General features: G+C 35.0%; 1 protein-coding gene and 1 pseudogene across 4 annotated transcripts in view; both read right to left on the bottom strand.

Moving 5' to 3' along the window:
- The window catches only part of RNF13 (ring finger protein 13), a 123,213-nt gene that overhangs the window by 20,723 nt on the left and 85,336 nt on the right, over positions 1-17,154 (bottom strand). For all 4 annotated transcript variants that reach the window (XM_045192033.3, XM_024556299.4, XM_024556300.4 and 1 more), the window contains 2 exons: positions 13,301-13,406; positions 5,546-5,639 (listed from right to left, as the gene is read on the bottom strand). In XM_045192033.3, coding sequence (XP_045047968.1) covers positions 5,546-5,639; positions 13,301-13,406 — 200 coding nt within the window. The remainder of the gene's footprint in view (positions 1-5,545; positions 5,640-13,300; positions 13,407-17,154) is intronic.
- Positions 16,575-16,652, bottom strand: LOC112301035 (small nucleolar RNA U3; annotated as a pseudogene).

Raw genomic sequence — 17,154 nt, 5'->3', positions numbered from 1 at the left:
AGACATTTAAAATAATTTAAAGAAGACCTAAGTTGATGGAAAGACATCCCATGTTCATGGATTAAAAGACTTAATATTGTTAAGATGTCAATATTTCCCTAAGCAGTCTATGAATTCAATACAATCACTATTAATATTCCAATAGCCTTTTTTTTTGCAGAAATAGAAAATCTGATTCTCAAATTCAAATGGAATTGCAAGGGATCCCGAATAATAATAAAAACTCTCGAAAAAAGAACAAAGTTGGAGGACTCACACTACCCAATATTAAAATATGTTGTAAATCTAAAGTAATCAAAAGTGTGTGGTACTGGCATAAGGCTAGTAGTACCTCACGTTTGCCTTATGCCAGTACCATATAGACCAATGGAATAGATGTAAGATTCTAGAAATAAACCCATACATTTAGGGCCAATATTTTTGACAAGGGTGAGACTATTCAATGAGGAAATAATAGTCTCTTCAACAAATGGTTCTGGAAGAACTGCATTTCCACATGTAAAAGAGTAAAGTCAGAGTCCTACTTCAAATCATATTAAAAAGAATTAACTCAAAACTGATGAAAGACCTATTATGAGCCAAAACCATAAAACTCTTAGAAGGAAAAAAGAAGTAAATCTTTATTACCTTGGACTTGGCAATGTATTCTTAATTATGATGACAAAAGCATGAACAAAAAAAGAATAGAGAAATTCGAATTCAACATAATTAAAAACGATTGTTTTTTAAAGGCCATTGACAAGGATTAGAGAAATAAGATCCCTTGGGCACTGCTGCTGGGAATGTAAAATGGTGTAGCAGCCGTGGAAGTCAGTATGGCAGGTCCTCTAAGAGTTAAACATGGAATTATCATATGACCCAGTAACACCACTCTTAGGTATGTCCTCAAAAGAACTGAATTCAGGAACTCAAATATATACTTCCACACAAATTATCATTGCAACATTATTCACAATAGGCAAAAGGCAGAAAGAAGCAACCCAAGCGTCCACCAGCAGATAAATGGATAAACAAAATATGGCAAAAACCTAGGATGGAATTTTATCCAGCTATAAAAAAAGTGAAGTTCTGAAACATGGTACAACATTGGTAATCCTTGAAAATATTATGCTAAGTAAAATAAACTGACACAAAGGACTAGATATTCCACTTACATGAAATATCTAGTACAAGCAAATTCATAATGACGGAAGGTGTATTAGAGGTTACCAGAGACTGGGGGGAGCTGGAAATAGGAAGTTATTGCTTAAGGAGTAGAGTTCCTAGAGCAATGAAAAGTTTTAGAAATCGATAGTAGTGATGTTTGCAACAACACTGTGAATGTAATTAATACCACTGAATTAAAAGGGTTAAAATGACAAATTGTTATATACATATCAGATTAAAAAGAAACATTAAAAAAAGAATCTAGACACAGACCTTACACCATTCCCCAAAAAATAACTAAAAATGGATCACAGAATTAAAGATAAAAGGCAAAATTATAAAACTTCTAGAAGGTAACACAAAAATCTAGGTGACCCTGGGTCTGACAATGAGTTTTTAGGTACAACATGAAAGAAAAAATTGGTAAGATGGATTTCATTAAAATTAAAAACTACTCTGAGAAAGACATTGTTAAGAGAATGGAAGGACAAACCAAACACTGGAAAAAAAAATATTTGCAAAAGCCTTATCTGACAAAAGCCTGGTATCCTAAATATACAAAGAACTCTTAAAACAACAGGAAAACCAGTAACCTGTCTTAAGTCATTCTGGGATGCTACAACAAACACCATAGACTGGGTGGTGTAAAGAACAAACATTTACTAATCACAATCCTGGAAGCTGGGAAGTCCAAGATCAGGGGGCTAGGCTGGCCAATTCAGTGCCTGGTAAGAGCTCTCTTCCTTATTTGCAGACTGCTGCCTTCTTGTGGTATCTTCACATGACAGAAGATTTCTCTAGTATGTCTTATGAAGGCACTAATCCCATCCGTGAGGGCTCCACTTTCAGAACCTAATTACCTTCCAAAGGTCCTATCCCTAAATATCAACATATTGGTTATTATGGCTTCAACATATACATTTTCAAGGGATACAAACATTTAGTCTAGTGCACAACCTGCTTTAAAAAAGGGCAAAAGATCTCACCAAAGAAAATATACAGATGGCAAACACAAATAAGCATATGAAAAGATACTCAACATTATATATAATTAGGGTATGATATATCACTACATACCTATTAGAATGGCTAAAATACAAAACACTGAAAACACCAAATGTTGGAGAAAACTTTCATTTATTGCTGTTAGGAAAGCAAAGTGGTACAGCCACTTTGGAAGAAAGTTTAGCAGTTTTTTACAAAGTTAAACAGTCTTACCACATAATTCAGCTATCGTTCTCATTGGTATTTACCCTAATGTGTTGGAAACTTATGTCCACAAAAAGTGTACTTACAAAAGATTATTGAAGCTTTATTATTAATTGCCAAAACTTGGAAACAAACAAGATGTCCTTCAATAGGTGAAATGAATAAACATTCTTTGCTATAGTCATAAAATGGAATTATTAGTCAGAAAAAGAAAAAAGTGAGCCTTCAAATCACAAAAAATGTCATGAAAAAACCTTAAATGCATATTGCTATTCCATGACATTCTACACAGACAAAACTATAGAGACAGCAAAAAGATCAGTAATTGCTAATGGTTTGTGGAAAGGAAGGGAGGAGTAATTTTTAGAGCAGTGAAACTTCTCTACGGTATTTTAACGGTGGATAAATAACATTATACATTTGTCAAAATGCATAAAATTGGACAACACAAAGAGTGTTCTTTAGTTAGAAATATATCAATATTTATTCACCCCTTGCAACTAATGCACCACACTAATCAAAGATATTATTAGGGGAAATTGTAAGAAGGGAGGGGCATATGGGAGCTCTCTATACTTTCTACTTGGTTTTTCTGTAAACCTAAACTGCTTTAAAACTAAAGTCTATTAATTAAAAAACAAACAAGTTTTTTTTTAAGAAAGGAGCAATGTGTTATTCAAAATGTCAATGTCACAAAAGACAGAGAAATGCTGACTAAGAAGTCCAGATTAAAGAAACCTAAAGAAACATGGTAATTACATGTAAAAGTGATACTAGACTGAATACTATACTGGAAGAAAAAATACTTCAAAGGAATCTTATTGAAACAATTGACAAAACTGGGAAAGGGGCAATGAATTAGACTAAAATAGTCCATCAGCAATGTTCCTAAATTTGGTGACTTCAATGCAGCACAGTAAAAGAATCTCTTTATTCTTAAGAACTACACATGAAAATATTTAGAGATAAAAGATCATGTTGCATGTAACTTACTCTCAAATCATTCAGTAAAAGGTTTTATATACATACATGCATAAAGAGGAGGAGAGAGAGCAAAAATGATAAAGCAATGGGTTGACTAGTGGCCTCTAAAAATTCATGTCCACCCAGGACCTGTGAATGTTACCTTATCTGGACACAGGTTTCTTCCAGATAGAGTCAAGTTAAAATGAGGTTATACTGGATTAGGGAAATTTGGAAACACACACACACACACACACACACACACACACACACACACACAAGAAAGTCATGTAAGATGGAGGTAGAGATTGCTGTTATGCTGCCACAAGCCAAGGAAAATCAAGGACTGCCAGCAACCACCAGAAACTGGGAAGAGGCAAGAGGCAAGGAAGAATCCTTCTAGAGCCTCAGGGAGGAAACAATATTGCCAACACCTTGATTTTGGAATTCTAGCTTCCAGAACTGTGAGAAAATAAATTTCTGTTGTTTTAAGCCACCTAGTTTATGGTACTTTGTTATGGAAGTCCTATGGAAACTAATATAGCAAGTTAATAGGTGATTCTGGGTGAAAGGTATATGGGTGTTTTTTTGTACTACTCATGCAAAGGATTTTGTCCTCTTAATGGTCTCCCTCAGAACAAAAGTGTTTAACTTTGAAGCAAAGATTTTTTGTAAGTTTGAAATTATTTCCCAAAAGGTTAAAGAAGAATTCAGTAAGGCCAAGGACTTTTATAGACATTTCTCCAAAGAAGAGAGACAAATGGCCAATAAGCGCCTGAAAAGATGCTCAAAATCACTACTCACGAGGGAAGTGCAAATCAAAACCACAATGAGGTACCACATCCCATCCATTAGGATGACTATGAAAGAAAGAAAGAAAGAGAGAGAGAGAGAGAGAAGGAAAGAAGGAAGGAGGAAGGGAAGGAAGGAAAAGACTACAACAAATGTTGTTGAGGACAAAGAGAAATTGGGACCCTAGTTCACTGCTGATAGAAATGTAAGTAACACAGCCACTATGGAAAGTGGTATGCCATTCCTCCAAATTAAACAGAGACTTACACTATGATCCAGCAATTCCACTTCTGTGTATAAACCCAAAAGAAGTGAAAGTAGAGACTCAGACAGACATGTGTACACCCATGTTCACAGCAGCATTATTCTCAATAGCCAGAAGGTGAAAACAACCCAAGTGTCTGTCCATTGATAGACGGGTGGATAAACAGTATGTGGCATATACATAGAATATCATGAACATTATTCAGCCTTAAAGAGGTAGGAAATCTGACATACACTACAACACAGATGAACCTTGTGGACATTATGTTAAGTGAAAAAAGCTTGTCACTTACTCCACTTATACGAGGTACCTAGAATAGTCAAATTCAGAGACAGAAAACAGTTGCCATGGACTGGCGGGAGGGGGGAAATGGGCAGTTATTGTTTATTGGGTAGAGTGTTTCAGTTCTGGAGATGGACAGTAGTGATGATTGCATTACAATGCGAATGTCCTTACTGTCATTGATCTTAACACTTAAAAAAGGTTAAAATTGTCAATTTTATGTTATGTATATTTTCCTACAAAATATACAAGATTATTATATATGTTTGGAGGTGGGCTGGCCTTGACAAATTGATTTTAAAATTTACATGGAAATGCGAAGTGTCAATAATAGCTAAAAACTGTTGAAAAACAACGTGAGAGGATTAACTCTTAACAGATATAAAGACTTACCTAAACCTGCCCTGGCTGGTGTGGCTCAGTGAATTGAGCACCGGCCTACGAACTAGAAGGTCACAGGTTTGATTCCCAGTGGGGGCACTTGCCTGGGTTGTTGGACCAGGTCCCCAGTTGGGGGTGTGTGAGAGGCAACCAATCGATGTTTCTCTTGTACATGTTTCTCTCCCTCTCTTTCCCCCTCCCTTCCCTCTCCTTAAAAATAAATAAAATCCTTAAAAAAGAGACTTATTGAGACCTATAGTAACTGAAATAGTGTGATAAGGAAGTAAAGAACACTTATATAGACTTGCCACCATTAATACCCATCTACCAGGATTTTGCACCCACCTCTCCATCTAAGGCCAACCCACCTATTTGTGCAACAGATCCTACCCCTTCTTCCCTTCTCTTTATTGAGACTTTATTGAAGCAACTCTCCCATCTATCACCATGTATTTATTCTTAAATAAACTAAGGGTAATTATTTAGAAAATAAAAATATTCACTTACCTTTTTTGAATTTATGTATAGGGAGTTTCTTAAGTTGATCTTTACGAAGTCTGTTTCTTCTAGCTCTATGTCTATCCTGGACAAATTTTGTGATCTTAAAATAAAAGGAAAAAAAAGAATCATATATTAAACATTCAAGTAAAAATGGCCATCAAAATATCAGATTATCTTTTAAAGTTCCGGATAGCTGCTGAAAATGAATTTAATTTCTTTAAATCCTAATGGCAATATTAATTAAAACATAAACTACATTAGTGATTAATTACCCTATTAAATTATCCTTTGAATTTTTATTCATTGATCTAAATTATCTTTAATTTATTCTGACAGAAACATTGTAAATAACATATGTTTGTTTGAAAAAACACAAATGGTAAATTGTAGGTTACAAAGAAGATGCAGAATGGGAGAGTGAAATTCCTGTAATTTATAAACTAAAAAATTTGGTGAAGATGTGGAGAAAGGGGAACCCTCCTGCACTGTAGTGTGGAGTTACCTCAAAAAAATTAAAATGGAATTGCCTAATGTCCTAGTGATTCCACTGCTGGGAATTTATCCAAGGAAACCCAAAACACTAATTTGAAAGAACGTAAGCACTCCTATGCTTATTGCAGTATTATTTATAACAGTCAAGATTTGGAGGCAGCCCAAGTGACCATCAATAGATGTGTGGAAAAAAAAACTATGGGACATTTACACCATGGACTACGACTCAGCAGTTAAAAACAAAATTTTCCATTTTGAGATAGCACTGATGGACCTGGGGAACATTATGCTAAGTGAAAGAAGCCAGTCAGAGAAAGGCAAATACCATATGATTTCACTCATATGTGGAATCTAATGAACGAATTGAATTAACAAGCAAAATAGAGACAGGCTCATAGAGAGAAATGGCAGACAGCTCTGGCGAGGGGGTTGGGAGTGGAGGGATCAAGCAAAAAAGAAAAAGAACTCATGGACACAGACAACAGTGTGGTAATTGCATGGGGAAGAGGTAGGTGGAGGTGGAAGAGGTATAAGGGGGATAAATGGTAATAAAAAAATACAATAACAATACATTTAAAAAAATTATTTAGGAATCACAATACAAAACAATAAAAATAAAAAAACTAAAAGAATTTTCAAACATATACTATTAGCCACTGTGCTTTCAGTTCTAGCAGAAAAATACATGGCATCTCTACTACAAATATTCAGAAATGCTAGATAACATACAAAAGATTTTTAACTATAAATTACTATGCTTGCAAAAATAAAAAGGAAGTCCACAGGGCTAGAACCAAATCCAAAGCAACATCCATAAAAGAAAATTTGACAAATTTAACTACATCAATGTTAAGTACTTCTGTCCTTAAATGACATGGTTAAAAAATAAAAGAGAAGTCACACACTGGGAAAAAATATCTGCAAAATGCATACCTGACAAGGGATTTGTATCCAGAATGTAAAAATAACTCAAAACTCATTAAGAAAAGAAGCAACCCAATAGAAAAAAAATGGGCAAAATATTTGAATATAAGGATGACAACCACTCACTTAAGAGATGCTCAACAAATTAGTAAAGAGGAAACAAAAATTAAAATCACAAATACCACCATATACCTATTAGAATGACTAAAATTAGCAAGACTGACTATACCAAGTATTGCCAAGAAAGTATAGAAAGTGGCACTCTGGTACACTGATAGTAGGACTATAAAATGGTACCACCATGCTGAAAACCAGTCTGGTGGTTTCTTATAAATTTAAACACACATTTACCATAGGACCTAATCATCCCACTCCTTATATTTACCCAATAGAAATAAAGGCATATACCATACAACAACTTGCATACAAAAGTGCAAGTCCAAATGTCCATGTCAGCTTTATTTGTAAGAGCCAAAAATAATAAACAACCCAAATGTCCATCAATAGGTAAACAGGTAAACAAAACAGTGGTATGTCCATACAATGGAATATAACTCAGCTATAAAAAGAAATGAATAATCCATGTACTCAATAACATTTATGAATTTCATAATAATTACTCTGAGAAGAAAAAAGGCACATACATAAGAGTACATAATTTATGATTCCATGTATATAAGGTTGTAGAAAATGTATACTAACCAAAAGCAGATCTGTGGTTGCCTAGGGTTGGGGATGAGTGGGATATTAAGGGGAAATTGGAAGGGGTTAGAGGGAGGGATTACCAAGGAGCATGAGAAACTTTTTGAGCTGATCAATATTTCATTATCTTGATTCTGGTGGTGGCTTCACAGATATACATACATTAAAACCTACCAAATTATATAATTTAAATATGTGAGGTTAATTATACATTAATTATACATCAATAAAATTGGAGCTAATATATATACAGGGTAGGGCAAAAGTAGGATTATAAGTTGTTCATATGGAAGATACAGTAATTAATAATTAATAATACAAGAATAAACTGTTGTGTTTTGCATACTCACAACTATAAACCTACTTTTGCCCCACCCTGTATTTCAAAAAAACTGTTAAACATAGTGAAGAACAGACTAGACAAAACAAATGCACAAGCTCAAACAAAAGTACACTTAAGGAACTTTGCACAACCTCGTTCTTTTTATATACATGGGGAATGTTTATAAGAGATAACCAAACAGCAAGTCTTTGGAAATAACCAAATAATCCATAACATACAATCTTTCATGACTACAATGCAATTGAATTAGAAGTCAATGGGGAAAAAAGATATGGGAGAAATATGTATTTTGAACAGTTAAAATAATTCATAAGTCACAGAAGAAATCACAATGGATATTTGAGTTTCTAAGGGGCCCTGATAATTGGCATGCCTCTTTACCTACTGTATTGTAAATAGCTTGAGAAATAAGTGATAAACTGGCAGATGGAGACAAGTGTAGTACCTAACTCAGTGGAGAAAGAGATAAAACTTCTTATTGAACCACAGAATTAGATGGCCTTACCCACCTAAATATACACAAAGACAACTCTGGAATGGAGAAGGCTTTTCCTTCACCCTCCCCCAGAATTGCATTCCAGTTCTGGAGGAGATGAAGACAGGTTGGTCCCAAGAGAAAGGCAGAGGTGAATCAAGAATGCCGTAATTTATTCTTCCCAAATGTACTACACAGATAAGATGCTTCATCTTCCCTAAGACCAAATGAGTGAAAGGGTAGAGAAGGGCTAGGAGTTATAATACTTGAGTTCCCCTTTCACAGAGATGGAGACATCAGAGTCATAAAGAAACATATGTAAAACAATGAAAAAAATTCTAACAAACCATTAAAATAAAAATATTCCTTATCAAAATTTATGACTTACAGCTAATGTGACTGTTAAAAAGCAATTTATAACCTAAATGTATATACTAGCAAGAAAAAAATTTAAAAGCATTCAGCTAAACAAGCTAGAAAAAGAAAATCAATATATACACACAAAATAGAAGAAAACAAATAGTGATGATAAGAGCAGATATTCATGAGATAAATAAAAAGGAAAGACTTTAGAATATAAGTTCCACTGGAATGTATGTTGCTTGATATCAGAGAGTTTTACTTATCTGTTCAATGATGAATCTTCAGGCCCTAGAGTAGTGCCTAATTCATTCTCGGTGCAAAATAAATATTTGTAGAATGAAAAGAAAAAAACCCCTCAACATCTACTTCTTTGAAAGGCAAAACAGATAGATAAACTGGCAACGCTGTGCAAGACACAGATGGATATGAAGAGAACTCATTCCACATACAGTAGAAATTCTCTTTGTTATATGAGTATATAAATATTATAAATCATTTTCTGCCACTGCATTTGATAACAGAGAAAATAATTTCCTAGAAATATAATAAAGAAGTATTAGTATAAAGAAGTAGACAACCATCTGAATGTCCAGGGTCCTATGAAAATGTCCAGTAGGCCTAGATGACTTTATAGGCAAAAAGGCAAGTCACAGATGATTCCAATTTCAGAAAAAAATATTTTAGAAATGGAAAATAAGAGAAAGCTTTAATTTTTTTGAAGTAGTTTTATTGTGTCTAGTTACTTTTATGTTATTTAAAACATTGGGAAACATACATAAAGTTTACTATCTTACCCATTTTTGAGTGTACAGTTCTGTGGTGTTAAGCACACTCAAATTGTGCTACCATTACCACTATCCATCCATAAAATTATTTTCATCTGCCAAACTGAAATTCCATACCCATTAAACAATAATTCCCCATTCTCCCTTTCCTACAGTCCCCAGCAACTACCATTCTACTTTCAGTCTCTGAATCTGACTACTCCAGGTACCACATATAAATAGAATCATACAACATTTGTCTTTTTGTGATTGGTTATTCACCTAGCATAATGTCCTCTAGGCTCATCCGTGCTGAGGCATGTGTCAGAACTTCCTTCCTTTTTAAGGTTGAATAATATTCTATTCTATGTATACACCACATTTTGTTTATTCATCTATCGATGGACAACTGGGTAGCTTTTACCACTGGCTATTGCAAATAGTGCTGCTGTGAACATAATTTCAACTCCCATTTTCAATTCTTTTGGGTATATGCCCAGAAGTGGAACTGCCCGATCATATGGTAATTTATGTTTCAATTTTTGAAGAATTGCTATAGTGACTGCTCCACTTAACATTCCTACCAACAGTACTCAAGGGATTGTTCACTTCTGATGTCAAGATTATTCTGGCTCCATAAAACTAAAACTTTCCCTTACCTAGAAATTCAGATAGCTAATATTTTACTTAGGATTAGTTGCATCTATGCCCAAGTGTAAAACTGACTGACCCATACTAAAAATCTGAATAACCCAAAATGCAAAGACAAAATTTATTCATCATAAATAAATAGTTTATCCCCCAAATGCAAGGATTTTAAAAATTTATATAACAAACTAATGTAATCCAATTTAATAAAGACAGAAAACCAATGATCATTACAACAGATAGAGGACATAATTCAGTATCCATTGATGTTTTTTAGAAGGAAATAAAAATTTGGTTTCTTTTATTTCTAATCCTTATACTGCTTTCTTTTTCATGTTTTACCAGAAAATATAACACAATACTAATAGAAGTTCCAACAATAAGCATCCTTTTTTTGTTCTTGATTTTGAAGGGAAGGCTTCTAATAATTCACCATTTAGTGATACTCATGTAAAGTTTTTAGTCAATTATCTTTATTAGTTTAAAGGTATTTATTTCTGTTCCCCATTTGCCAAGAGTATTTCTTATTTGTTTGTTGTTCTAACTTTCTACATTTCCTTGTTTCTACACTAAAAACCCAAGACAATCAACAAATCCAAATGATCAGAATAGGAGAATTCAGCAAACTTAAAGATATGAAATTATTATATAAAAATCAAATCCATAATGGCCATTTTCCAATCACCATTTCTAAATAAAACTCTTCAATAAAAGAAACCAGGACTTCTTGGAGAAATGTCTGATTCTAGGGCTGAGCCAAGAAAAACATAAGATGAACCTGAACCTTCTTATAGTACCAGGCAGCAAAGAAGCGCCAAAAAAAAAAGATGGGTCGAATCAAAAGGATACAGAAGCAAGCCTAATGCAGCTCTGAATGGCCGACATGGAAATAATTTAAACAAGAAAAATAAATAATTAGTATCTTATCCAAGTGTAAAATAAACATATATGAATACTTATTAATGTAAATAAATGAGTGAATAAATACATAAATGCCAAAAAGAGACAAATCTTCCTTTCAAAAGAATTCTAAATAATGTGTGTGGGTACTCCCTGCTACCCCCGGGAAGTGAAGACTAATTCCTGCCTCTCTGCTTATTTAGGGTGGGCTACACTTACTGCCTCATTTCAAAAGTAAGAATAGAATAGAGAAAGAGAAAAATAATAACTTTATCGTGGAGAAACTTGGCAAACACCACCTGAACCAAGGGAGAAAGGTTAACATCATCAGCGATATTATGCAGAGATCACATCCCTCGGACACGGTATGATGAAAAGGGCATTTCACCTCTGATATTCTTTTTAAAAACCCATAATCCAATCTAATCATACGAAAAACACCAGATTGAGGGACATTCTACAGGGTAACTGGCCAAGGCCTTTTAAGACTGTCAAGATCATGAAAAGTAAGGAAAGACTGAGAAACTGCCATAGATCAGAGGAGGCTGGGAAGACGTGATAACTAAGTACAGGGGGACACTCTAGATTGGGTAGATTGATGGAATAACTAATGAAATCCATACAAAATCTGAGGTTGAACTACTGGTAATGTACCAATGTCAGTTTCTTAGTTTTGACAAGTGTACTATGATAATATAAAATGTTAACAATGGGTAACCTGGATGAGAAATGTACAGAAACTCTCCTTTGCGATTTTTCTGTAAATCTTAATGTTATTTCAAAATTACTGAATAAAAGTTATTTAAAATTATTGAATAAAAATCAGCCCTGGCTGGTGTGGCTTAGTGGATTGAGTATCGGCCTGTAAACCAAAGGGTTGCCAGTTCAATTCCCAGTCAGGGCACATGCCTCTGGTATGGGGCACACCAGAGGCAGCCACACATTATGTTTCTCTCCCTCTCTTTCTCCTTCCCTTCCCTTCTCTCTAAAAATAAATAAATAAAATCTTTTTAAAAAATCAACAATGTTCTTATAACATAGTAATAACCAATTAGAAAATGCAATTTCAAAAAAGTCTAACAAAATACCTAAATAAATGAAAAGGAATACCAAAGCATCATAGGAAGACTATACACTTCAAAGATGCCATTTAATTTTTAAATTAATCTATAAGCTCAATATAATAATAAACTCATCAGAGGTTGATACATTCTTTATCAAAAATAAAAAGAACAGTGGGATTGTTTTATATCTTTGCAAATGTCTTTAAATATTTATCTTTATAGAATACAGAGGGATTCTCATAATCTGCTTTTGTCTTCAATTTGTTTTCATGCCACATACCATATAGCCTCCAGAAATCTCCACTCTAAACCCTGAGAGAATGACAGTGATGTAGGCAAATAGTGTCTTAGCATTACTATGAAAATAACTTTGACCCTGCAGACCCACTAAGAGTCCTGGAACCATATTTTGGTCGGCACTGTTCTGGAGAAAAAATGTGCCATTCCCCTTAATATTAAGCCCTCAGGCTATTTTTTAATGTACATTTTAATTCAAAAATTTTCAAATACAGAGAAGAGTTGAAAGAATTTTTATAATAAATACCCATATAGACACTACCTAGATTCTATAATTAACATTTTACTATGCTACTTTTTATCACATATCTACCCATCCCTATATCTATCCATCAATCTCTTTTTCTCTTTTTTCCAAAGTAAGTTTCAAGTATCAGTATACTTCCCTCAAAATACTTCAGCATGTATATCACTGCTTTGAATTTAGTATTTTTTTTAATTCTCTTTTCTTTTTAAATAAAATTTATGTACAATGAAATGCACAAAACTTTAAGTACACAATTTGGTGAATTCAGGCATTAGAACCACCCAAATGGCTCAAGATAAAGAACATGATTCGCACTCCAGACAGTTCCCTCAGACCCATTCAGTAAATCCCTCACCCCGCCCTAGGCCCCAAGAAGCAATCACTGTTCTGACTTTTTCTACCCAGATTATCTTTGCCTTTTCGAGAACCGGTTACATAAATGGACTCATATAAAAAGCCTTAATGTAACACTTCTCTTAACACAATGTTTTTTAGAGCCACTTATACTATTTTTAAAAAGTATTTAAAATCAATTTACCTACCATGAAAATGACTATCAAGATGAGACAGATGCCCACTATGATAAGGAAGGGAATCAGGTAGTACTCCAGAGGAAGACTAAACTCTGGAACTAAGATAATGTGGCCCCTGGAAGAAAACAAGAATTAATAAATGAGAAAGACTGAGTTGCCAAATTATGATGCTAATCAAAATCAAATGTATTTTTAAAAAGCATTTAGACATTATAATTCAATCCACTAGACATCACATTTTCTAATATATAATTTCCAATAACTTATGGGATGATTTTTCCATTTTAAGTCTATTTTACATATTTGCCAAAATTACTTGTCCATGTAATTCAAAAAAGCTTTTAGACTGTATAGGGGAAACCAGCCAATCAGTACTTACTGTGTCCATCCTGGAAATACATTATTTACTGAATTTAGTAACCTGGACAAAAGTATGCATATTTTATAGGGAAAATCTGCATTAAAATAATGGCAATACCTTCGGTAGTATGTCAATAACAACCCTACCTCAACCAAATCACTGCTCAATAGTCCCCTCTGGAAAAACTCTGAAGCCACCAATGATGAAAATATGCTCTCTCCTCCCTACATGCTTTCATAAACTTGTTGTACCAGAGACTACGGACACAGCCCCTGTACTCTACATTATCTGTGAGACATGGAATGGAAAACTGGTAAAGGAATTCACAGGAGTTGTAGCTTCCTCTCTATTCTCCATCTTCTCCACTGCTTCCCTGGGAAAAAAACCCTACAAAAATATATATGCTGTCAGGGGGAGAAGTGGAGAATGCTTCATGCCTTATTCCCCTTTGTTACTAACGTGTTATTAGTTACTGTGGTATTATTATTATAAAAATTGAAAGGGACTCATGAAATGAAACTGTGATCAGAATAACCGTAGTATTTGTGTTGTGTGAGCAAATTTTACATGGCAGCAAAACCCTGCATTGGAAGGTATCCTCAGTCTAGGAAAGGGCCTGTATACTGGTCAGTAACATGACTGATTTCTCCACTGCACTCCTGTGTTAGATAACTCTATTGCGTTATCCATGGCTCAGCGACTAAGTTAGGCAGCGAAGCTAGGTACTTCATAACACAAGGATTAAATACAAAACAAAAATTCTCAATTTTATAAAAGAAAATAAAAATAGGTTGACTCCTCCCCTGATATACAAATGCTTAGGACACCACAGTACTTAGGAAAAATACCATGAAAGCAAATTATTTCCATTTCAAAGTGACTTTTTAAAATCCTTGCCCAAGGATACATTTATTGATTTTAGGGAGAGAGGAAGGAGAGAGAGAAGGGGGAGAAGGAGTGCAGACAGAAACATGCATTTGTTGTTCCACTCATTTGTGTATTCATTGGTTGACTCTTGTATGTGCCCTGACCAGGGATTGAACCCACAACCTTGATGTATGGGAATGACACTCTGACCAACTGAGCCACCCTCATTGGTTGAACAAATAAAAGGACATACCATGTTCTTGGATAAGGAGATTTAACATCCTAGAAATGTCAATTCTCCCTGAATTAATTTGTAAGTATAATATAATTTCAGTGAAAATACCATAAGGTTTTTCTGGGGGTACACAATTGCTTATTAAAGTCCTTTGTAAGGAGAAATCCAAACCCTCACGGATGGCTGGTGCACATACTATGGAAAGCAGTCTAGCTTTGCTTCTGTTTCCTCTGTCTGTGCAGGCTCCCACAGCTGAGCCTGCAGATACATCCCCGTCCAGTTCATACCAGATCAATTTGTATTTGAACTGAAGTACCCACTGAGCTAAAGCCAGCCCCTCAATTTGTATTTGAAAAAGGAGATTATTTAAACAGCTTTAGTATCTTACACACCACCCCCATGTGAACCCTAAATATAGTACACTTCTTGAGCTCTGCAGTTAAGATGTGGTCATTGAAGCGCAGTCCGAAGCAACCCCGGAAATAGTGTCTTATTCTCCTTTCCATGAGATTCCAGACTAATTTCAAACCAGGTGTCTCGGCCTAAACTTTGTAACAATTACTCTAATTTCCCAACCCCTATGCTGATACATGAGATATTTGCCCTGTTGTCTGTTTTCATACCAACCCCCACCATCTAGGATCAAAGGGCTATCTCCAAACTACTGAGCCCCAATGGATATACAACCACACATCAAAGCCTTTCTTCCTGTAAAGCAACAAGCACACACCAAAGTCTTGCTATAAACCAACTTTCCAGGCATGACCAATGATCAGCCCAGCTGCGGGACACCCTCACTCTTTCGGATGACTACTAGCCTGAACTTGCCCCTTTCAGACAAAGCTCACAACTGCCTCACCAAACATCCTGCATTCCACACTAGGCAGGCCCATACCTCAGTCTTGTGCCCTGTTTGTGGCACAACCTGTTCTGCTGCCAGCACAGTGCTCTTTGTTGAAGAACGCTGAGGTTGCACAACAGCAATTAAATTTCACCAGCCTTTACTGACTATGCTGTCATTGTGCCTGATCCTGGGGACAAAATATGAAAAAATGGAGTCCCTACACATGAGAGAGAAGATGGGAAGTTCAGAGTTGAAAGAAACAGGATTCTTTGTCCATGAAGATTAAATGACCCCCTAAAGACCACACCCCAGCAATATCTCCAGTTCACCTTGCTACTCACTATGATCAAAAACGATTCTTTCCTCTGCCCACAATTGTTCAAAGAAACACACATTAAAGCTACAAGCAGAACTATTTCTCACCTATCTGATTAGGGTAAATCTAAAAAGCTGACAACATAATTTGTCGATGACTCTTTGGGAAAAGAGACACTGTCATCAACTGCTGGCATAACCCAATGCATGAGAGTTTGGCAATATCTAGCAAGCTCTGACCTGGCATTTGCACTTCTAGAAATCTATTCCAAAGATAAACCAGCAAAAACATGAAAAGGCTTCTACATAAGGCTATTCACGAGAGCACTACTTAACAGCAGAAGGCTGTAAATAACTCCAGTGCTCATCAACAGGGGACTAGCAGCTAACGGAGTTCTATGCATCTATTATAAAGAAATGAAAAATCTATCTTCTTATATGGTGTGATCTCCAGGCCATACTGTTAATTGAAGAAAAGCAAGATGGGAAACAGTGTTTATGTATTGAGGATGAAAGACAGACATAGGTATTTTGTTTACATTTTTTAAAAAATAAAGAATAAACTAAAAACTTAAAAAAATTATTATTTTAAGGTAAGGGGTAAGGGTAGAACAGGAGGAACAAGGTGAATAACACATACATGCTGGATATCTCTGAATAAACACTATCTTGCTGGTTATGATTTTAAATTTATATAGAATTAACAAACTATAGAAATGATCCCTGAAAGTATAGTCTTTAAATTTATATAGAATTATAAAAGTCATAGTGTAGATGGAAATGCAATCCCTAAAACCTAAAAGCAAAATAAATCAACTAGATTTGTGTCTCCAGTTGACAGCATCAGCACACACAAGAATTATTTCATGTCTTTAAAACATAATTTGACTTTGTATCTTTATGATATACCTTAGCCAGAGAAAGAACTGTTTTGTTTTTTTAATCCTCACCCAGGTACATGTTCATTAATCTTAGACAGACAAGAGAGAGAGAGAGAAACATTGATTGGCGGCTTCCTATGTGCACCCCAACCAGGGAATGCACCCGCAACCCAGGTATGTGCCCTGACTGGGAATTGAACCCACAACCTTTTGGTGGACAGGACAACGCTTCAACGAACTGAGCACTTGACCAGGGCAAGAACTGTTTTTTATAAATGTTCGTATTAGTGTTGGTATTGTTCTTCTGAGTCTACTTTGTGTGTATTATGTAATTTAAAAAGAAAAAAAATAATTATATTG

The sequence above is a fragment of the Desmodus rotundus genome, chromosome 2, assembly GCF_022682495.2.
Source record: "Desmodus rotundus isolate HL8 chromosome 2, HLdesRot8A.1, whole genome shotgun sequence".
Lineage (NCBI taxonomy): Eukaryota > Metazoa > Chordata > Mammalia > Chiroptera > Phyllostomidae > Desmodus > Desmodus rotundus.
The sequence above is the reverse complement of the archived record's forward strand: the minus strand, read 5'-3'. Positions and strand labels throughout refer to the sequence as shown.